The sequence below is a fragment of the Ambystoma mexicanum genome, chromosome 1q, assembly GCF_040938575.1.
Source record: "Ambystoma mexicanum isolate Mex_15411 chromosome 1q, UKY_AmexF1_1, whole genome shotgun sequence".
Taxonomy (NCBI): Eukaryota; Metazoa; Chordata; class Amphibia; order Caudata; family Ambystomatidae; genus Ambystoma; species Ambystoma mexicanum.
The window spans coordinates 74,110,757-74,134,458 of NC_090922.1; the positions used below are offsets into that span (position 1 = coordinate 74,110,757).

Consider the following 23,702-nt stretch of genomic DNA (forward strand, 5'->3'; position numbering starts at 1 on the left):
AAGCCTTTTTCCTTAGGCCCAGGATCAGATGCAGAAGACACGATGAGCGTTCTGCTGCAGAGGATGCAGAATAACGCAAAGCAAGATTCATCCATCGGGTGTGGTTTAAATAGCCTCCTGTAGTGCTTAGGTGTCTCCTTCCACAGCCACGCCTAGGTAAGAAAAGAGTTCCTGCTTTCCAGAAGAGTTCCAGTGTTCTGAACCTAGGGAGTGGCTCCTGCCCCACCCAACAGGAAAAGTAGTTCCAAACAGAAGAGAATCAGAGGCTCAACTGGCAGGCAAGTAAGCAGCATGGTCTGCTGCAGGTAAGTCCACCCAAGCATTATGAGCCCGGCGCTTCCAGCGCTGGGACTGGGCATATTTATGAGCCTGGTGCCACTGGCGCCAGGACTGGGTCCAAAAGGTCCCAATTGGGACTGGTTGGCACTCGGAACCTGGGTTATGGATCTGCTTCCAAGGGAGTTGGGAAAACCCTGACCTTTTGGAAGCAGAGATCATGACAGTACCCCCCCTCAAGGCCCCTCCCAAACCGGGCTTCTCCGGGGGTTTTGGCTTGTCAGGAAATGTTCGGTGAAATCTTTTGATTAGGCGAGGAGCGTGGACATATTCAGCAGGTTCCCAGGATCTCTCTTGGGGGCCATAGCCTTTCCAGTCAATTAGGTAAAATAGTTTAGATTTGGAGATCTTGGAGTCCAGAATGCTTTTGACTTCAAACTCGAGTTCTCCATCAACTAGGATGGGTTTTGGAGATTTAGTTAGTCTGGTTTGAGGTTGCACGGGTTTTAAAAGAGAGACGTGGAAGACCGGATGTATCTTCATGTGCGGGGGCAAGTCCAACTTGACCGCTACTGGGTTTACTATGGTAGTGATGGAATAGGGACCAAGGTATCTTGGGTTGAATGTGCGTGGCCCTTTTAGAGGTAGATTTTTGGTGGATAACCAGACTTGATCCCCTACTTGATATTGAGGGGCTTCCTTCCGATGTTGATCTGCTCCTTTCTTGTATTGTTCTTTAGCCCTTTGAAGGTGAGAAACAGCTTCCTTAAAGGCTTGGGTGATTGTAGAATGCAGGTAGTCTACTGCTGGTGTTTCAAGATCTTGGAGGGGATCCAACTCCGAGGTTCGAGGGTGACTGCCGTATAAAAGAAAAAACAGGGTTTTCCCAGTTCCCGAATGGACAGAGTTATTGTAGGCATATTCGGCTATCCAAAGGATGTCTTTCCAAGTTTTTTCAGTTTGTTGCAGCATGCAGCGAAAATACTGTTCCAGAGTTTGATTGGTCCTCTCGGTTTGTCCGTCGGTCTGAGTGTGGTGACTGGTCGATAGTCTCACATCAATTTGAGCCGACCGACAGCAACTTCGCCAAAAATGAGAAATAAATTGACTACCTCGATCCGAAATTAGAACCGAAGGAAAACCGTGCAGTCGGACGATGTTTTCGAGAAATTCTCGGGCCAGAGTTGCTGCTGTTGGCAAGCCTTTGAGCGGAATGAAATGCGCCATCTTGGAGAATAAGTCCACGATTACTAGAATCGTATTGTATCCGGAGCATGGAGGTAGATCGGTGATGAAGTCCATAGAAAGCGTATGCCAAGGGCGAGGTGGGATGTCAATAGGGCGTAAGAGGCCTGCTGGTCTTTCCTTTTGACTCTTGTTTTGGGCGCATACTCCACAGGACATTATAAAGTCTCTGATATCTTTTTTCCAAGACGGCCACCAGAAGTAGCGCTTGATCTTTTCTGAGGTCTTGGCCATACCGGGATGTCCTTCCATTAAAGAATCGTGATAACAAGAGATTACTTTTTTCTGTAAATCTGTGCTGGGCAGGTATAATCGTTCTTGGAAATACAATAAGTTGTCCTTTACTGCAAAGTCCTTTCCCTGCAGATGCCAATTCTGTATGTCTGCTGGAGTTACAAGTTGCCTGGCTTTATCCTTAACTTCCTCTATGGATTGTGTGGCGATTACACCCAGAATTCTTTGTTCGGGAATGATTGGTACAGGTTTAGGGTTGATCAAGTGTTCTTCCACTCCCATCCGAGAAAGGGCATCAGCTTTACCGTTTTTTGTACCAGGTCGATAGGTAATTATGAAGTCAAACTCGGCAAAGAATAATGCCCAACGGAGTTGTCTAGAGGATTGGGCTTTTGCGGTTTTCAAATATTGCAGGTTTCGGTGATCCGTAATCACAGTAACGGTGTGTCGGGCCCCCAGCAGATAATGCCGCCAAGCCTTAAAGGCAGACTTGATAGCCAGAAGTTCCTTGTCAGTAATCGTGTAATTGATTTCAGGAGGCGAGAATTTGCGGGACCAAAATGCCACGGGATGCAACTGATTGGTTACCGGGTCCTTTTGTGATAGAACTGCCCCCATGGCAAGGCTTGAAGCATCAGTTTCCACGATGTAGGGGAGTTCGGGGCGAGGGTGTTTTAAGATTGGTGCAGAGATAAATTTAGTCTTCAAATCCTGGAAAGCTTGTTCCGCCTCGGTAGACCATTCAAAACGTTTGTTTTTCTTTAACAAGGCAGTGATGGGCTGGACTATTCGAGAAAATTCAGGGATAAACCTGCGGTAAAAGTTAGCGAAGCCTAACATGCTTTGCACACCTTTTACGGAGGATGGTGATGGCCATTTGAGAACCGCATCGACCTTCTTTGAATCCATACGCACTCCGCTAGGTGATAATATGAATCCCAAGAATTCAACTTCAGTCACGTTGAAAACACATTTTTCCAACTTAGCGAAAAGTTTGTGTTGACGCAATCTTTCAAGGACCATTTTCACGTGTTTCTGATGTTCAGATTCCGATGAAGAATAAACGAGGATGTCGTCAATGTAAACAACAACACTCACATCTATGAGCTCTCTGAGGACATCGTTCATAAAATATTGAAAGGCGGCCGGGGCATTGCAAAGTCCGAAGGGCATGACCTGATATTCAAATAGCCCATATTTGGTGCGGAAGGCCGTCTTCCATTCATCGCCCTCTTTTACTCGTACCAAGTGGTAGGCTCCTCTAAGATCCAGCTTTGTATATATGCATGCTTTTCTGACTTGGTCCAGGAGTTCAGGGATCAAAGGTAACGGATATCTATTCTTGACGGTGATCTGGTTCAGGGAGCGATAATCTATACAAGTTCTAAGGTCTCCTTCCTTTTTTGGAACGAAGAACAAAGCTGAAGAAGCAGGGGACTTGGAAGGACGAATAAACCCATTTGCCAGGTATTGATCCAGGTATTGTCGAAGGTGAAGGTTCTCAGGCTCGGTGAGGGCATAAATTCTACTACAAGGAGGAGTAGATCCAGGTATCAGGTCTATCTGGCAGTCATAAGACCTATGAGGAGGTAGAGAGTTAGCCTGATCCTTCCGGAAAACATCTTGGTATTCTAGGTATTCGGGAGGTAACTGGGGAGTCTCTGAAGAAATTGCTGCCAGTGCAACACCAGGTGGAGGGTGACAAGTAGAGACACATTCTGGAAACTGGACCGTTCTTGCTCGCCAATCGATCAGAGGATTGTGTTTCTCTAACCAAGGTATTCCTAGAATAATCTGAAACTGAGGAGCCTTGATCACATCGAACACGATCTTCTCATGGTGTCCATCTTGACTTACTAGCGTCACTTCTTGAGTGGTATGCGTTACTGGTCCGGAGGCTATCTCCGTTCCATCCACCGTAGTAATGACGTCCTTTACAGCCTTGGGACAAAGAGTTAGATTCATCCTCAAAACCATTTCATGATCCACATAATTGCCGATGGCACCGCTTTCGACGTAAGCTTCAATTGCATGTAATCGATCCGGATTATCAGGGCTAATGAGGACCATAGGTATCACGAAATGCGAGGTCACGGAACTGGTTTTCACGCTCGGCAAGAGGACCTCTATTCTTGTCGGGCGAGGTCGTTTCCCTGCTCAGAGTTTGTAACTTTGGTAACTGCAGCTCCTACTGCCTTCTTGGCAGGTTTCACCGGACAGTCTCGAAGAAAGTGCCCTGAGTTTCCGCAATAGAGGCATAATTGCAACTGTTTTCTCCTTTCCCGCTCCTTTTGTGTTAGAGGACCTTTCAGACCCCCTATTTGCATGGGTTCCCCGGAGTCTACTCCTTTGGAAGGAGTTGGCGGTTTGGAAAATACTCGAGCATCAAACTTGGAACGATCGGCCTTCCTGTTCTGCAGTCTGTGATCTATTTGAACGACTAAGTCTATATAGTCCGAACAATCTTGTGGGGGATTCACTACTTGGGCTAACACATCTTTGAGCTCTCCACGTAGACCTCTATAAAACAGCGTAATCCTTTTGTCCTCAGGCCATTGAGTTTCCACTATCAGTCTGTTGAAAGACGCAATATAAGCCAAAAGGTCTTGATTACCTTGTCGCAACGAAAGAAGCTCATTGTCCAAGGCCTGCCCCTGCGAATGTCTTGCGAACAGTTTTTCCATACTGAGCTGAAAAGCTTGAAAATCATGGAGGACCGGATCATCTTGATTTACTAGAGGGATCGACCAGTCTGCCGCATTGCCACTAAGGTACGAAAGCACGAAAGCTACTTTAGCTTGATCAGTTGGAAAGGCTGCTGGCCGGCATAAGAAATGCAACCGGCACTGATTGATAAATACTGCAAACCTCTTTGGGTCACCAGAAAATCGTTCGGGCGGAGCCAGAGGTACATTCCCAGGTAGGTTGATCTGCACTGGATTCATAGAGGATGTAGAAGGAAGATTTCCCCCAGATGCGGGTAACGGGGTCTGTCCGGCTTGTGACTGTAGCAATTGTCTAGCGAGATCATCCGTTCGCTCCTTGGAAATAATCAGTTCCCTTCTTAGAGCGTTCGTTTCCTGACGGGCTGCATGCACTTCTGCCCTTAGTTCCCCAAGTAACTGGGCTAGCTGGTCGGTATCCGAGGTTTCCATAGCGCCTGGACGGGAGTTTTGCGGTAGGCTTTGCGTTCTGTAACGCTCACCTGATTCCCGTAGAGGCGCCGGTCTTGACTGGGCGTATACCGTATCTTCAAAGGTGATGTGTAACACACGGCTGGCTCTTTGGGCTGGACCTCTGTGCACTGTATGTCTGACTCGAAGGGTAAGATGTCTGCAGATAGAAAATATGGGATTAATGAACTGGGTTATTGAATGTCTCTCTCTTCTTCCCTTTCTCTTCTCCTGTAGAACCCCAAAGGTTAACGCTCTCACCTTAGGTAAGTGAACGCCGTGCTCTCCATCTGCCTCGGGGCAGGGTGCTGTAACCAGTTTCTTCACTGGATAAGGGGAGCAGGCCTCTTGACTTCAGAGGACTGCTGTCCGTCGTTTACTGCACGAACGGTAAGTTTCGAGTAATTCTAATGTCTTTAAAAGTCTTTAGTAATGATGTCTCTTGTTTTGCAGGGTTCCGGCGATGGCGGATGACGGGCTGAAGTGAGTTGAAGATGGAGCCCGTGTGATGAATAGAAGCGCCTGGAAGCACGTAAGTAAGCGCTTGTTGCCTGCTTCACGATGCGCTCTAACTGTCTTTTTATTTAGCAGGTACAAGTTCGGAGCGGCTGCAGGGTGCCGGAATACCCGCTGGGTTAGATGTGGAAAGGAGTAATGGCACGTGAGTATTAAAGTTCCCCAATGTCTTTAAACGCACCTTGTTTTATCTTTCAGAGGCGGGATGCAGCGCCGAAGGCCTCCGGAGCGTGCGAAGAGTTGGTAAGCTTTTGTCTTTCAGAAGCCGGAATGCAGTGCGAAGACCTCCGGAGCGCACGAAGAGTAGGTAAGCCTTTGTCTTTCAGATGCCGGAATGCAGCGCGAGGCGTTGGTGACAGCCGATGGACCAGGTAAGTGAAGCGCTGTCACTGAAGACCATAATGCTAACCTGTTCTTTCTTGTCTTTATAGGTGTTGCTGAAGACTGGATTCAGGATGGTAAGCCTTTTTCCTTAGGCCCAGGATCAGATGCAGAAGACACGATGAGCGTTCTGCTGCAGAGGATGCAGAATAACGCAAAGCAAGATTCATCCATCGGGTGTGGTTTAAATAGCCTCCTGTAGTGCTTAGGTGTCTCCTTCCACAGCCACGCCTAGGTAAGAAAAGAGTTCCTGCTTTCCAGAAGAGTTCCAGTGTTCTGAACCTAGGGAGTGGCTCCTGCCCCACCCAACAGGAAAAGTAGTTCCAAACAGAAGAGAATCAGAGGCTCAACTGGCAGGCAAGTAAGCAGCATGGTCTGCTGCAGGTAAGTCCACCCAAGCATTATGAGCCCGGCGCTTCCAGCGCTGGGACTGGGCACATTTATGAGCCTGGTGCCACTGGCGCCAGGACTGGGTCCAAAAGGTCCCAATTGGGACTGGTTGGCACTCGGAACCTGGGTTATGGATCTGCTTCCAAGGGAGTTGGGAAAACCCTGACCTTTTGGAAGCAGAGATCATGACAGTCGGACAGCATGTTTATATGAGGTGAGGCTGATCTCAGATGGATGTTTATGCCACAATCGTTCCAGTTGGCGTTCTTTTGAGCGAACTTCAGTTATTTCTTCTGAAAACGCAGTATAAGATAAATGTTTTCCCTTTTTTATGGAAGATTTAAGAGGAACAAGTATTTCAAAAGCTTCATCAAGCGCAGATTTTATATTTGCATTTCGTTTCTCTGCATCTGTAGCTCTACCCGCTAGTTCAGTCATTCTGACTTGGCAGCTGTCCTTGAAAATACGCAGTCTATTTGAGAGGTTAGTCCATGTTTTCAGCACAATCATTTATTACTGAAACGTAGGCTGATAGACCTCGCAGTCTGTAGCTAGCGTATTGTCCTTCATCAATTTATCTAATGATAATTCACATGTGTATTGATAGGCAAAGTGTGGCATGTTAATACTTTTTTTTACTCAAGACTTGTTTGGCTAAGTTATTTCCACTATTGTGTAGTGTTCACCACCTGCCGATCTGCACACTTCCATATAACAGTGGCTCATAGACTTTAATCAATAACTGCTAGTGCCTCAGGTAATCGTTTTTCTTCTTAGGGCATTGTTAAACACTAGCTTATATAATAATTATAAATGTTCTTTTATAACGCGATTAATACCGAAGACCAGTTTCTAAGCACAATACCCGGATTCATACCTGTGTTGCTATGCGTTGTCTTCCTTCTAAGACAAACATCTTGCCCCTGAGCTCTGTACTTATTCACAGTAAAAGGCAAAACTAAAGTCAGCTCCTTCAACACCGACTGTGCCTTCCTTTGTATTCTCCGCTGGTCACCGGATCAATGTTACCTGAGAGAACTATTGGAATGAATCTTCACTAAACTTTCAATTTGTGTGGTAGGCCAGAATTAGGAGATGGACAAGCTGGCATAATTTTCAAAAAGGTTTATTTCCTCTGCAGATTCAAAAGACCTAATCTTTCCCAACTCTGAAATACTAAACCCTACTCTATACAAATGAAGGTAAAAAAGGGTGATTGTCAGTGTGTCAAGATGGTCAAACATAAATGAAGTCCTCGGTCTAGAAATCCTACTTTCTCTCCCTACTGCAAAAAAAAATATATAAAACAACCAAGACATACTTTTGGTCTTGCCCAAGGGAAAGGGGTGGGCACTGGCTTCTGACCCCACCACTCTTGTGTCTTTTTACCATAATCTCTTGCCTATGGTCACAGTCCAAATCATACAGTTCATGGATGACTGGAGTGTTGTCCAGGGGTTCCAGCCAGGTCTCTGGTTCTCCAATACTGTGATTTGGCTCTGCAGGTTGATGTCCGAACGAAAGGGAGGGATACAAAAAGCCCCAAACATCTTTGCCACTGGAGGTCATGGCCCCGTACCTCATGGTTCCTCAGACTCTTCCACACAACACATGTAAAACAAAGGTATTTGTGGGCATCTTGGCGGCTGCTGAAAAAAGGACAAAGGCGAGTTACCAATGCCTGGCTATACTGTGGACAAGCAGGGCACTACATCATGCTTGCCCAAAAAGACCAAAGAGAACAGTGACTTTATGAAAGGCTCATACTTAAAACGAGTGTTGTGGATGAGCCTAGTGCATGAGAAACCCCTCAACGGGAACCCTACTTATCCAATGACCTACCTGTCTCTAAAGGCCTGCCTGTCTATACCAGGTCAGGAAGTCCCAACAGTAACAGTCTTAATTGATTTTCAGTGCCACCAGTAATTATATAGACATCGTATAAGCCACTTCTTGGCCCTGACTTACAGAAAAAGAGCAAACCTTGACCCTTTCAAGCTGTTGATGGTACTGCCCTTGTCTCAGGACCAATCACACAACAAACAAAAGGCCTAACCCAAACTATACAAGCGGATCACCACAAAACCTTAACATGTGATCTTATAGCTGCACCCAAATTCTGTGTGATATTGGGAATACCTTAGTTACAATTGCATAAGCCCCTTATGGACTGGGCCCGGTGGACTCTTGACTTTAATTCTCCCTTTGCCTGGAGCACTGCCCTTCTGACTCCTCTTGACCCCATGTCAGGTCCTGTATTAGTTGGACATTTGGTAGGGGCAGTTGCTTCAGCAATACCTGAGAATTATCAGGGCTTCCTGGACGTCTTTGACAAATGTCAGGTACAACACCTTCCCACACGACTGTCCCATTGATTTTATTAGTGCAGCAGATATCCTGTGTGGGCCAGTTTATTCCTTGAGACCAAAAGAAGATGAAATGCTGAAGGAGTACATTGACAGAGCCCTATGTAACGGACACATTAGGCCGTCCCGCTCACCTACATCTAGCCCCCTCTCATTTCTGTCCAAAAAGGAGAGGGACTAAAGACTCTGCATTGATTACTGAAAGATCAACCAGATTAGCATAAACAAACAGGGACCCTACTCTCCTGATCTGTGTGCTACTTGAACAGCTGAAGCAGGTAGTCCTATTTATCAAATTGGACCTGGGAGGGAGGGCTTATAATTTGATCAGAGTATGGCCGGGGAATGAATGGAAAACTGCCGTTTGCACCAGAAACGGATTGCATGAATATACAGTGATGCCAATCGGCTTATGTAACGCCCTAGCGACTTTTTAAAAATGGATGAATCATATCTTCCACTATATCCTTGATTTGTATGTCATCGTATATCTCAATGATGTAGCTATTCCTCCTCATACTATACTCACATTTTGCAGGTCTCAGGGTTGCTCTGCAGACTCCAGCGACATTCCTGTTTTGCCAAGGTTGAAAAGTGCTCTTGTTTCATGCACAAGAAGTTGAGTTACTTAGGTTCATGTTATCCAACAAAGGGATGTCCAAAATGAAAGCGATCTTTGATTGGCCCGTTCACACAACTATTAAAGCCCTACAAATCTTTTGAGGTTTTTCTAATTTTTATTGTTGTTTTATTTAGGGTTTTTCTGCAATAGCCGCTCCTTTGACTAGACACCAGTTTGGCTGTACCATTCCACTGGTCTACCAAAGATAAAGAAGCCTTTGACACAAGAAAAAGCCTTTACCAATGCTCCGATGCTGCAACACCCCACCCAGAACTACCTTAGATCGTCGAAGCCAAAGTATCGTCTTTTGCTCTTGGGTCCAGGCTATCCAAGGAATGCCCTTCTTGGATTTTGCACCCTGTCTCATTCCATTCTCTTAAGTTCTCTGCTACAAGCTGAATTATACAGTGACGGAAAAAGAACTATTGGTGATAAACAATGCCTTTCAAGTCTGATAACACCACCTCTAATTTGCAAAGCAGCCCACAGCTGTTTATACAGATCACTGTCACATCCAAGACTTGGCTTCTTTGAAATATATGAACAGCCACAAACTCCTTTGGCATTTGTTCTTTACAGCCTTCGACTTCATTGTCAAACATCACCCTGGTTTACGACTCTGCAAAGCGGATTTCCTCTCCCGCTGTTCGGGCAGAGAAGTACTGCCTGCTCATCCCGACACGATATGCGTTTGCACTCCTCCATCAGACTTTATTGCCACTATTAAGGAATGGGTATCTTATCATTCTAATGAACTAACAGAATGCAATGTGGAATATTACGAAGGGCTGCCCTATCTTTAAGGGCACATATTCCTTTCAACCGCTTCCAGAAGACAAAAGGCTCTAGAATGGTCTCATGACAATAAAATAAAATGGTCACCCAGGTCAGAACAAGACGTCGGCCATCCTCCAACGTTGGTGCTGGTGGCCAAAAATGAAATGGGAATCTATGGACTACGTCATTTCATGTGCTGTATGTGCCAAGAGAAACAACTCCTGAGGTAAACCCCTGAGACTGCTTCAACCGATGCTGATCCCATGTAAACTGTGGTTTATGGTTACCATGGATTTCATCACGGATCACCCAAGGCTAAACTAAAAAGATACTACTAAGATTGACAGTTTTACCAAAATTGCTAGGTCTGTTCCGTGCTCTGGTCCTGCCTTCTGCTCATGTATTGGCCGACTTGCATTTCCGACACATGTTTTGCCTTTTTGGTCTTACCTCTGTTATCATATCTGGCTGAGGTTCTCACCTATGCACTTTTGTACCATCACTTTTCTAGGTTTGGTCTCATCCTTGGAACATTCTATTTCACCTTAATAGGACGGTATCTTTGAAGCAAACAACAGCTGTGGTTGTTAAACTAAGTTACACACGGAAGAGGTTTCAACTCGGGTGATTTCCTTTTTCACCCTATCCAGATAGGTATGTTATAATCTTCATTTCTTGACTTTTCTTGCCCTGCCTAGAATCTCTAAAATCAACTCCAAATGTATTTATCTTCTCTACATTTTCCATCCATCTTTGATCGAATATACAGTGCCAGCGCAAGGGATTCCTCTAGTAATATCAGTCAGCCAGAGCCCAATATGTATATACTGAGGGATAACCATACAGAAATGCAACTTTAATATACCTTGAGGATCATGTATGATAGAAACCAAGAGTGATTATTAGGAAGAATATCTGTAAACACTAAAGTACTATTTTACTTGACCAATATAGTTTGACAAGATAGCCTTTTAAGTTCATGTCTCAGTTGATGCACTTTCTATGTATTCTGTAATGATTTGACTGTAATACTTTAAATTGTCTTTCTCAATAGTCCCTTTTGGCCATTGTAGAAGGGGACATATCCTCGAAACGCGTCGCCTAAGAAAAAAAGATTTGTTTTCGCATTACTTCTGTACACATTTATTAACATTGGATTGTTTGCTTGTTTGCAAATGTATTTCCCTTTAAATGAATTATATATATGCTTTTCAAAAAGAAATGTGTGTGTGATTTAATCATTACTTTATGTACAGGTTGTACAATAATATACTGAATTACTAAAAGATGACTCAGTAATTGGCTTTTGTCCAACAATTGATAGTGTGCAGGGGACAGGAGGATTCCTATGTTGAATCTTCACTTCTTTCTTTGAGGTTCTCAGTTTACCTCCAAATTCTGGAGAGCTCTAACATCGTTTCTTGCATAGATGCATGCTTCTCATCGGCATACCACCCTGAAACATATGGGCAGACAGAAAGTGTCAACCAAATACTTGAGCAATTCATACATTGTTTATGTTCATACATTGTTTATGTTTACAACACCAGGATACTTGGCTAAACATGTGTACGGCAATGTTTGCGTACAACAATGCTCAACAACTAGCGACAGATTATTTCCTTTTCTTCGTGCTCTATGACGTATACCGACGATGCCGCCAAGCCCCAGATTATCAGCGTGGTGACTTTGTCTGGCTGTCAACTCACTATTTGAATATACCCAGCTTTCGCAAATTGCTACTTCACTTTGTGGGCCCCTATAAAGTGCCGAAGGTCATCAATCCAGTGACCCATCAGTGTGTCCTGCCACAACTTTTTCGTGTCCACCCAGTCTGCCACTCACCTTCCGGTTCATCTCCCTCGCACTCCAGTTGAGCTCCACAGATGAGGATGAAGTCCAGGCCATCCTGGATCCCTGTATTAGTAGAGGCTCTGTGCACTACTTTTTCGCCTGGAAGGGTGGTTAGGGGCCTGAGGGGAGAACTTGGGAGTCCTCAGAGTACATCCATGCCACATGTTTGTTTGCCCAATTCCATCAGGCTGAGGTGTGTTCCGTTTTCTGTGCCACTGTGGCTGCGCACCAAGACAGGTCTGCCATGGCAGGTCACAGACAGACTGCGTCAGTGATCATGTGACACATAGCACATACCAGTAAGTCCTCCTACGCTGGGATGCTTAAACACTGATGGTACCTTGCTCCAGCTCTCCTCAGTTGTTTCACAATTAGCACGGTTACCTGTCTTTTAGATTTGTGGACTGCATGAAAACCCGGGCTTCGTTTACATGGTTTTGCCTTTTGATTGCCCTTGGATTTAGTGACATTGGACTCTTGGGTCTTTGACTTTGGTTAATTGGAACTACTTCTTGATTTGTGCCCTGGACTTTGATGTTTTGGATTAAAGACTCCACTTCTGACTAGCTGTGCCCTCGTGCTGCATGGGATTTGATGCCTACTTTTCCCCACCTTTCTATCTGTGCCCTCGTGCCACCGGAGATTAGGTACCTACTTTTCCCCACCGATCACTAGATGCACTCCTCAAGCCGCCCGGGATTAAGAACCTCCTCTCTCCTCTTCCACACACCACAGGTAAATACTGTCTTGGGGAAAGGGCTGTTGCTTTTGTGGTCTTGTGCTAGTTCTGATTGTTTTCTTTTCCCTTCCAGCTATGCAGAGATCCTGGTGGTGCTTTTTCTTCTCTTGCTTTTTGCTCTATTGGTTGGCAAGAGAGTCTTGTACACTTCTTTCTTTGGCTGATCCATAGAAAGGAAGGCTGTTTCGTTCACCTAAGACCCCTGTCACAACATTTCCCTGAAGAGGATGAAATGAAGTTTGTGTTGGAAGCTGAGCCAGACATTGCTAAAGGGTTCTCACACATCTTAGTTCCTGCATACTCCATAAAGGTGTTAGACTCTCAGGGAAGGGATTGTGACTTAAAGTCTCTCTATGCGTTTTCCCTGTCCTCTATGGGGGAAGTCACCTCCAGAGAGATCCCACTTACCCTGTTCCCTCAGGGGTGTTGAGTGTAGAAGGCTCGCCTCCCTAGTCCCAAAAGGGGTGGCTCCCCCCTGGGGAGAGGTGACAAACTCCCTGGATTCGTCACACTTGCCAACCCCCTGCAGTTTGTGTCCTTCGGTGATCCTAATGCAGTGCATACCTTCCTTGGCGGCATTGCATACTCCGCCATCTGTCGGCTCTGGTAATCATTCACTGTAATGCAGCCATTTCGGAGACTAATTACGGTCATGGTTCCTCTGCTGATTTCAGCATTGTTTGGGGTTATTTCGCAAATCTCAATGGTCACAGCAAAGTACTATTTTCTCGCTCAGTGTACTCCAAGGCTCGGCCATATGTAGTGTACTCTGCATTGTCTATATATCTCCCCTCGCTGCAACCTGTTGCAGCAGATTTTCCAGGTTCAATAGTGCCATGCTCTCTTCTTGCAGTGCGATATGGGGATCAGAGCCTGTCATGTTCAGGAGCAACGCCAATGTCAAAGATCTTCCAGAGCAGAGGAATGTGTTGCATTGATTCACAGTATACCTTCAACGCTCTCTTCCCAAATACCTTCCTGAAACTTGAGGAGAACCATCTCCGGTTCCGGAAACACCTCAAAACCTTCCTCTTTGCTTCTGCTTTCTCTGCCTCTCTCCCCTGCTGAAATTCCTGGCTGAAACTGCACCGGTTACCTGGCCACCCTTTCTGATCTTGGGGCCAGGCCCAGCCTTTTGTACCCCTGGCCTGCCTACATGGCAACTCCCGCACCTGGGGACTGTTTTCTGTATCCCTACAGTCCCCGTATCAGCACTTATGTCTGCTCTTACCTTGCACTTGCCACCATCTGGCAGCTTTTATTTATCTTAATTATTCTTTGATCCCATGTACTGCACTTTCCCCTCTCCCTTCCCCCAGGCACTTTTCCCTTTCTCTCCCTACCCATGCACTTGCGCGATCTGAATGACACCTGGCCTAGTAGGATTGCTGTCTGTCTTCCCACTGTTTCCCCTCCCTTGCCTCGTCGCGCCTTGAAACACTTGTGTATAGGCGCGTTATAAATGCCTTATCATATCATATATCACTCAGCAGAGGATACAGTCACCCAATGAATTTGGTTAGATTCCAACTAAAAGGACCACTTAATCAGCTGAAAATGCTGCTGCCCGGAAGGGATCTTGCAGCTAAGGGTCCACCCTAGGCTCCCCTCCCCCACATTAAGTGGTCCTACTGGAAGTACACTTATAGTGAGATTTATGATAGCAATTCCCAATCCTTCTTGCTTGAGAGGCATTGTGACGTTTGTAAAACTGTCAAGTAAATCCTTGTGTCTCTCGATATAGGAATAAAGGTCTGGGGTTGGCAGTATGTTATCTCTAGGAGCAAACATTTAACATTTGTTTGGCATGTCATGATTGTGTTTGCAGTTATCCAATATGTATACATTTTCCACACAAGCATATGACTGCAGTCATGAAAACATTGGGAAAACAGGACCAGATAAGTGAGTAACATTGTGAAATAGGGTATTTATTTGGATTTCACATTCAGGGTGTCTTAAGGCATGTGTCTCATGCTTTGTAAACAATAAACAAAAGAGTAATTGCCCTATGATGCATATCGCAGACAACCCTCTTCCATAAGGCTTAGTCCAGTCTCTAGTAAGGAGGCCTTTAATGAAAAGAACATTTCACCCAGGTTCCCTTTCTTGTGAGACACTGAGTCTGGGCAATAAGTGCTTACAGGTTTTCGCAGGACCTACTGCAGGCTTCCCTTCCGGTGACAGGGTCGACATGTGGCTTTTCATGTCTGTCTGCCCAGATTTGGCAGAGATGGAGTTCCAACAGGTATAGGTCAATTTGCAAATCTGCTTATCTCACTCTGCAAAGAAAAGTCTTTAATACTGTGTGACAAGGTCAGGTTCTGGACACTGTCAAAAGGGGATGGGGACCCACCCAACCTGGGATGGGAGGATAACCAGGGTCTTTACCAACACCAGTCCTGTCCCTTAGGCATAGTGTGGGAGTTGGGAGAGCCCCAGTCTATGTCCCTTCTACCTGTGCCTGCATGTCTAAAATGAGGACAACCTTTTCTTGTCCCATGGCTGTACTGCACAATGCTGGCCAGTCTCTCTCTTGTCCTGTAGAACTTCAACAACTAGCATGCCGAGCAGTGAACGTGTGAGCAAACTACCGCACAAGGAGAGAGACAGCGAAGAGCTTCCGTGCCACCGAGAAACCCGCTCGATAGCCCTGCAGAGGAAATCTGCTACGTGACATGGACCAGCAAGAGAAAAATGCATCCAGAGTCAGTGAATATGCAGAGCACTCCACTCAGCTTGCAAGCAGTAGCAATGCACTTACCCACAAAGACAATACTCTTACCTGTGATGGGCCGCAGAGAGGATTCGGTTTCGCCGACCACAACCTGCCCACACCTGCTGCAACTGAGGGAGTTGATAACCCCACAGTACCAGATTTAGCCTTTGCACAATGTAATGACGCAATATTGATAGAGGCCTTCGCAAAGGACTATTCGGGAGGAACAGGGTCGTGACCATAACTGGCCTTTCTTCTTTAAGAAGGGGTTATTATACTGAGGGTGCAATGAGAAGGATGGTTATACCCAGGAGTCATTGACAGGTAGTTATGGAATTGGCCCACTCCCACCAGACGGCTGGCTACCAAGGTAGGCAAGACCCACAACCAGGTACTCCATACATTTTGTTTTTTGTAAATTGGATTTTATTAATTTCAAAAGAACATTGAAAAATAGAAATCAACATAAGGGCACAAGCCCTCTCTATGTGCTTGCAGCTCTGAAACCTTCATATGTGCGTGTCTCCCCTGCCCCTTCCCACCCACCAATCCTTTGAACCACATAGGAACTTGTGTATAAACCTTCGGGCCTAAAACAGAAAATCAAAACTTGTGGTGGTCGGGCACCTTTCCCCGCAGAGTCAACTTAAATCCTATAATTGCATGTGTCTTTGCTTGTGCCGAGCCGAAGTGTCTTTGTTATCTGGGTATTACTTCACCCCATCCCAAAATGGTTGCAAAATTGCTGCCATTCCACTTCCACATCTGCGCTAACACCGTGGATTGCCGCTGTATACTTTTCCAAGAGATAAATGTCCTTTGCTGCGTCCGCCCATTCCTATAGGCTGGGGAGTTCCTCTGCCTTCCAATGTCTGGCAAAGCATGCCCTGGCCGCCAATAGGAGAAAGTGAACGTTAGAGGGCAGGGGTGCCATTGCTCCTGCTGCTTATTATTTATTTTTTATTATTTATTTTATTGTGTTCTACAGTACCACAGTACTTTTAACACATATACACAATCCAATGTACATATATCCAACATTTATAAAATTACTGCAGCTTTCCTTAAAAATTCTAAAACATGTATGGTCAAGCTTAATTCATTACAGTTCAATATCCTCCTCCATAATTCATTCTCGGAGGAGAAAACCAAGCCTGTTGAAAAACAAGACCACAAGTCCTCCAGCTTAGGGCAAGTCACACACAAGTGTTTTAGCGTCTCAATGTTTTTGTTACAATGCCGACATAATCTCTGTTCTTGTGGAATTTCCACGCGGCGGCCCAATACTTCTTTTGTTTGTAACAGATTCAACCTTAGTCTTAGCACTTGTGCCCTAAAGGATCTCGACGGATGTTTTTCAAGGTAAGGAGCTGGAGTATTAAAACTTTTACATGACCAAAGAAAGTGACCCCCAAAGCATTTATACTCCATTATGTCGGTTCTCAAGTTAGACCATACATATCTACACCATCTTAACTTGGCGACCTTCGGTGTAAGCTCCAATTCCTCCATTGGAATATTTGCCTGTTGAAGCATCAATTGACAATTCAGAACCCAGTCCCCAAGAACCCTACAGCCACCCTGAACTCTTACCAGGTTTAACTGTTCATATATTGACGCCCCTGGAGGGTTCAGTATTTTTACCAACAACTGAAGCTTACCCCAATCCACCATAGTCTTTATAGGTAACAGACCTAATTCAAACAAAATCCCTGCTAAAGGAACTGACTGCGGGAGTTGAAGTAGGCCTTTCCATAATGCCCCCTCTAATTGTGACCAGTTAATCAGCTGACTCCGAGTTTGGGCCCCATAAATTAATTTTGGGATTAACTGTTGTTTGTATAACTTTAGGGCTGGTAAAAGAGAGTATCTACCGAATTTCCCATCGAAAATTCGGAGTTGTACACCTGCCCCTGCAAATTTTACCCTTAAGTCTTCCTGTAATTCAGGACCTGAGAGCTTGTCATAAATTACCAGCCCTAAGTATACGAATTTATTTACAACTTCTAACTTACCATTTTTCAAGTACCAGGGCATTATTTTACAACTTTTCCTGCCGCCCTTAAACACCAGAACCTTTGATTTTGCAGTGTTTAACCCTTTAAGTGCCAAGGACGAGGTATCTCGTCCTTGGAAGTGCACACGCAGTGCCAAGGACGAGATAGCTCGTCCTTTTCGGCACCTTGTTTTGAGCGATCCCTGCAAAGCAGAAAACGGAAAGCAATTCCACCGCAGCAGCCATTTTCGGCTGCTGCGTTGGAGAGAGAAGGTGAGTGCCCTTCTTGTTCCGCCTCGATCTCCGGCTGTATTTCAAGCCGGAGATGGTGGTTTTTTTTTGAACCACCATGGATCTGTTTGTGAGTTGGGGGGGAGGGGGGCTGCTTCAGGTAAGCAGCCCTCCCCCCCCCCGGCCCCCAAAGCATGGGGACACATGAAAATGAACCCTGGGGGCAGATGGCTGACCATCTGCCCCCAGGGAAATAATAAAAGAAAAAAAAATAATAATCCGAGGGATGGGGGGAGGTGGGAGGGGGTTTGGGGTCCTGGGGCCCACTAGGCCACCAGGGATTGAGCAGAAAGTGGTGTCCCTGGAAAGGGGACTTTCTCCCCTTTCCAAGGACACCACATATGAGGCATTGCTGGTCACGGATCGGCGCAGAGCGCTCGATCCGTGACCAGCAACCCACGAGACCACCATGGATCTCTTTGTGAGGTGGGGGGGAGGGGGCAGCTTCAAGTAAGCAGCCCTCTCCCCCCTCCCGACCCCAAAGCATGGGGGCACGTGCATGTGAACCCTGGGGCAGATGGCTGACCATCTGCCCCAAGGGAATGTAAAATAAAAAATAAAAATGAAATGATGGGAAACAGGGTTGGGGGTAGGGGTGGGGGCCACTAGCCACCATGGATTTTTTACTGAATGAAAGGGGGGGGTGTCCCTCCATGGGGGGGGTGCCCCCCCCAACCGAAGTAGAAAGGGGGCACCCCTTGTAACCCTCCCTGGGGGCAGATATCTGTTCCTAGGAAGGGGCATCTGACCCCAGGGAGGGATGCATGAGGTGGCCCCCCCCCTATCTGCCCCCAGGGAGGGTTGCATGAGGTGGGGCCCTCTATTTGGGGTGGGGGGGGGGTTGAGGGCCACCCCCCGTTGCGGTACATCATGCGCTGCCAATTTAGGGTGGCCCTCAGCCCCCCCTAAAAAGCAGCCTGTGATTTTGTATATTTTATTTTGTTTACCCAACTTGGCTTGGTGCAGATGGGCCCATTAGTGTGGCTATCTGCCCCCAGGGTGCCCAAACCCTACTGCCCCATCTATTGGGGGTCCAGCCCCACCTTTTGGGGTGGCCCTCTCCCCCCTCACCCCAAATGGAGGTGGGGTGTACCTCACGCAGCCGTTTGGAGGAGGCCCAGGGAGGCCTGCATGAGGTGTGTCCCCCAGCCATTGGGGGTGGGGTGGGGGGGGGCACCCCAAAAGCTGGGGCAGGACCCCCAATAGATGGGGCAGTAGGGTTTGGGCACCCTGGGGGCAGATAGCCACACTAATGGGCCCATCTGCACCAAGCAAAGTTGGGTAAACAAAAAAAAATATACAAAACCACAGGCTGCTTTTTAGGGGGGGCTGAGGGCCACCCTAAATTGGCAGCGCATGATGTACCGCAACAGGGGGTGGCCCTCAACCCCCCCCCACCCCAAATGGAGGGCCCCACCTCATGCAACCCTCCCTGGGGGCAGATATCTGCTCCTAGGAAGGGGCATCTGACCCCAGGGAGGGATGCATGAGGTGAGGCCCCCCCTATCTGCGCCCAGGGAGGGTTGCAAGAGGTGGGGCCCTCCATTTGGGGTGGGGGGGGGGTTGAGGGCCACCCCCCGTTGCGGTACATCATGCGCTGCCAATTTAGGGTGGCCCTCAGCCCCCCCTAAAAAGCAGCCTGTGGTTTTGTAATTTTTTTTTGTTTACCCAACTTTGCTTGGTGCAGATGGCCACATTAGTGTGGCTATCTGCCCCCAGGGTGCCCAAACCCTACTGCCCCATCTATTGGGGGTCTAGCCCCACCTTTTGGGGTGGCCCTCTCCCCCCTCACCCCAAATGGAGGTGGGGTGTACCTCACGCAGCCGTTTGGAGGAGGCCCAGGGAGGCCTGCATGAGGTGTGTCCCCCAGCCATTGGGGGTGGGGTGGGGGGGGCACCCCAAAAGCTGGGGCAGGACCCCCAATAGATGGGGCAGTAGGGTTTGGGCACCCTGGGGGCAGATAGCCACACTAATGGGCCCATCTGCACCAAGCAAAGTTGGGTAAACAAAATAAAATATACAAAACCACAGGCTGCTTTTTAGGGGGGGCTGAGGGCCACCCTAAATTGGCAGCGCATGATGTACCGCAACGGGGGGTGGCCCTCAACCCCCCCCCCACCCCAAATGGAGGGCCCCACCTCATGCAACCCTCCCTGGGCGCAGATAGGGGGGGCCTCACCTCATGCATCCCTCCCTGGGGTCAGATGTCCCTTCCTAGGAGCAGATATCTGCCCCCAGGGAGGGTTGCATGAGGTGGGGCCCTCCATTTGGGGTGGGGGGGGGTTGAGGGCCACCCCCCGTTGCGGTACATCATGCGCTGCCAATTTAGGGTGGCCCTCAGCCCCCCCTAAAAAGCAGCCTGTGATTTTGTATATTTTTTTTTGTTTACCCAACTTGGCTTGGTGCAGATGGGCCCATTAGTGTGGCTATCTGCCCCCAGGGTGCCCAAACCCTACTGCCCCATCTATTGGGGGTCCTGCCCCACCTTTTGGGGTGGCCCTCTCCCCCCTCACCCCAAATGGAGGTGGGGTGTACCTCACGCAGCCGTTTGGAGGAGGCCCAGGGAGGCCTGCATGAGGTGTGTCCCCCAGCCATTGGGGGTGGGGTGGGGGGGGCACCCCAAAAGCTGGGGCAGGACCCCCAATAGATGGGGCAGTAGGGTTTGGGCACCCTGGGGGCAGATAGCCACACTAATGGGCCCATCTGCACCAAGCCAAGTTGGGTAAACAAAAAAAAATATACAAAATCACAGGCTGCTTTTTAGGGGGGGCTGAGAGCCACCCTAAATTGGCAGCGCATGATATACCGCAGGGGGGGTGGCCCTCAACCCCCCCCCCACCCCAAATGGAGGGCCCCACCTCATGCAACCCTCCCTGGGGGCAGATATCTGCTCCTAGGAACGGACGCCTGAGCCCAGGGAGGAGTGCAGGACAACCCCCCCCCCCTATCTGCCCCCGGGGAGGGCTACATTTTGCTGGTGTGACCGTAGGTAACACATGTTCTTTGTTTTGTTTACAGCTTTTTCTACCCGAGCAGCTGCAACGTTATGTGAGTACTGTTTTTTATTATTCTATGGTTAGGGCCCACTGTCAGTGGGGTGGGTGAGACTGGGGCTGGATTGTTGGAGGTGTGGGTGGGAATGGCCCGTCTGGGCAGATCACCTCCAACTGTCCTGGAGTTGCGGCTGGGCTGCATTACAGCTTTTCCCTTCGGGGAGGTATTGGCACACTGCCGAGACTCCTTGGTGGGGAGAAGCTGTAACGCAGGGCAGCCAGGGCTCCAGCAAAGTCGGCGGTAATATCCCTGGCCTTGGGCACCCTTCTCCCATGTGGGTCTTTGCTGGTGGTTCTGGGTATTACATTCTGGGCCGATTTGCGTAAGTCAGACCTCTGTGGATTCCCACGGGTGTCCTCTTTTGGGAAATGCATGGGGTTCCCTGTTTCCCTTGCTGGCTGCGACACCCTAGGCCCAAATCTGTAGGTTGCCCACATGAACAAAATGGGCAGTGGCGAATGGCTTGGGGTTCCCAGTCGGTTACCCTTTTCCTTTTGCGCCCCCGGTAGGTGCACCCACACATGTGAGGTACCGTTTTCATCGGGACACGTGTGGGGACACGGGAAGGTAGGCCACGTGTTGTTGGCGGTGTGTTTCGGTGGGTGGCCAGAGCGAAATGTCTGAGAATTGTCTTCATTTCCGGCCAATTTCAGAGACATTTCCCTGTGTCCACTCACCGAAACACGTCGCCAACAGCAGATGTCATACCTTCTTGTGTTCCCACAGGTGTCCCGACGAAAAAGGTACCTCGCATGTGTGGGTGCACCTACCGGGGGCGCAAAAGGAAAAGGGTAACCCGCTGGTAACCCCAAGCCTTTCGCCACAGCACAATTTGTTCATGTGGGCAACCTACAGATTTGGGCCTAGGGTGTCCAAGCCAGCAAGGAAAACGGGGAACCCCATGCATTTCCCAAAAGAGGACACCCGTGGGAAAGCACAGAGGCCTGATTTGCGCGAAGCGGGCCAGAATTTATTACCCAGAACCCCTGACAAAGTGAACATTGTGTTTTTTCCCCACCAAATATCACACTTTGTCGGGGATTGTGGCTAATAAAAACTGGGGCAATTTGCGCAAGGCAGACCTCTGTGGATTCCCACGGGTGTCCTCTTTTGGGAAATGCATGGGGTTCCCTGTTTCCCTTGCTGGCTGCGACACCCTAGGCCCAAATCTGTAGGTTGCCCACATGAACAAAATGGGCAGTGGCGAATGGCTTGGGGTTCCCAGTCGGTTACCCTTTTCCTTTTGCGCCCCCGGTAGGTGCACCCACACATGTGAGGTACCGTTTTCATCGGGACACGTGTGGGGACACGGGAAGGTAGGCCACGTGTTGTTGGCGGTGTGTTTCGGTGGGTGGCCAGAGCGAAATGTCTGAGAATTGTCTTCATTTCCGGCCAATTTCAGAGACATTTCCCTGTGTCCACTCACCGAAACACGTCGCCAACAGCAGATGTCATACCTTCTTGTGTTCCCACAGGTGTCCCGACGAAAAAGGTACCTCGCATGTGTGGGTGCACCTACCGGGGGCGCAAAAGGAAAAGGGTAACGCGCTGGTAACCCCAAGCCTTTCGCCACAGCACAATTTGTTCATGTGGGCAACCTACAGATTTGGGCCTAGGGTGTCCAAGCCAGCAAGGAAAACGGGGAACCCCATGCATTTCCCAAAAGAGGACACCCGTGGGAAAGCACAGAGGTCTGATTTGCGCGAAGCGGGCCAGAATTTATTACCCAGAACCCCAGACAAAGTGAACATTGTGTTTTTTCCCCACCAAATATCACACTTTGTCGGGGATTGTGGCTAATAAAAACTGGGGCAATTTGCGCAAGGCAGACCTCTGCGGATTCCCACGGGTGTCCTCTTTTCGGAAATGCATGGGGCTCCCTGTTTTCCTCGGTGGCTTGGACACCCGAGGCCCATATCTGTATGTTGTGCCGGTCGGCAGAATGGCTGAGATTCCCCTCTGCAAACAGACTGGGGGTTGCTTGCGTTTTCGGCTTGCCCCTTGCCGGCCAGGTAGGTGCACCCACGCATGTGAGGTACCGTTTTCATCGGGACACCTGTGGGAACGCGGGACGGTAGGCCATGTGTTGTTGGGGGCGTGTTTCGATGGGTGCGTCGAGCGAAATGTGCGGAAAAAGCGTTTTTTCCCCCACATTTTGGACTTTGCAGGGGTGTCTGGGTAAAAAAACCTGGGGCGATGTGCGCAAATCACACCTCTGCGGATTCCCACGGGTGTCCTCTTTTCGGAAATGCATGGGGCTCCCTGTTTTCCTCGGTGGCTTGGACACCCGAGGCCCATATCTGTATGTTGTGCCGGTCGGCAGAATGGCTGAGATTCCCCTCTGCAAACAGACTGGGGGTTGCTTGCGTTTTCGGCTTGCCCCTTGCCGGCCAGGTAGGTGCACCCACGCATGTGAGGTACCGTTTTCATCGGGACACCTGTGGGAACGCGGGACGGTAGGCCATGTGTTGTTGGGGGCGTGTTTCGACGGGTGCGTCGAGCGAAATGTGCGGAAAAAGCGTTTTTTCCCCCACATTTCGGACTTTGCAGGGGTGTCTGGGTAAAAAAACCTGGGGCGATGTGCGCAAATCACACCTCTGCGGATTCCCACGGGTGTCCTCTTTTCGGAAATGCATGGGGCTCCCTATTTTCCTCGGTGGCTTGGACACCCGAGGCCCATATCTGTATGTTGTGCCGGTCGGCAGAATGGCTGAGATTCCCCTCTGCAAACAGACTGGGGGTTGCTTGCGTTTTCGGCTTGCCCCTTGCCGGCCAGGTAGGTGCACCCACGCATGTGAGGTACCGTTTTCATCGGGACACCTGTGGGAACGCGGGACGGTAGGCCATGTGTTGTTGGGGGCGTGTTTCGATGGGTGCGTCGAGCGAAATGTGCGGAAAAAGCGTTTTTTCCCCCACATTTCGGACTTTGCAGGGGTGTCTGGGTAAAAAAACCTGGGGCGATGTGCGCAAATCACACCTCTGCGGATTCCCACGGGTGTCTTCTTTTCGGAAATGCATGGGGCTCCCTGTTTTCCTCGGTGGCTTGGACACCCGAGGCCCATATCTGTA

The 23,702-nt window shown here is 48.5% G+C and overlaps 1 protein-coding gene across 1 annotated transcript in view; it reads right to left on the reverse strand.

Annotated features, from left to right (window-relative positions):
- Positions 1 to 11,405: 11,405 nt before the first annotated feature.
- The window catches only part of DEF8 (differentially expressed in FDCP 8 homolog), a 641,504-nt gene continuing 629,207 nt past the window's right edge, over positions 11,406 to 23,702 (reverse strand). The window contains exon 12 of the mRNA XM_069635559.1: positions 11,406 to 11,436. Within this exon, the coding sequence (XP_069491660.1) occupies positions 11,421 to 11,436 (16 nt within the window). The 3' untranslated portion in view covers positions 11,406 to 11,420. The remainder of the gene's footprint in view (positions 11,437 to 23,702) is intronic.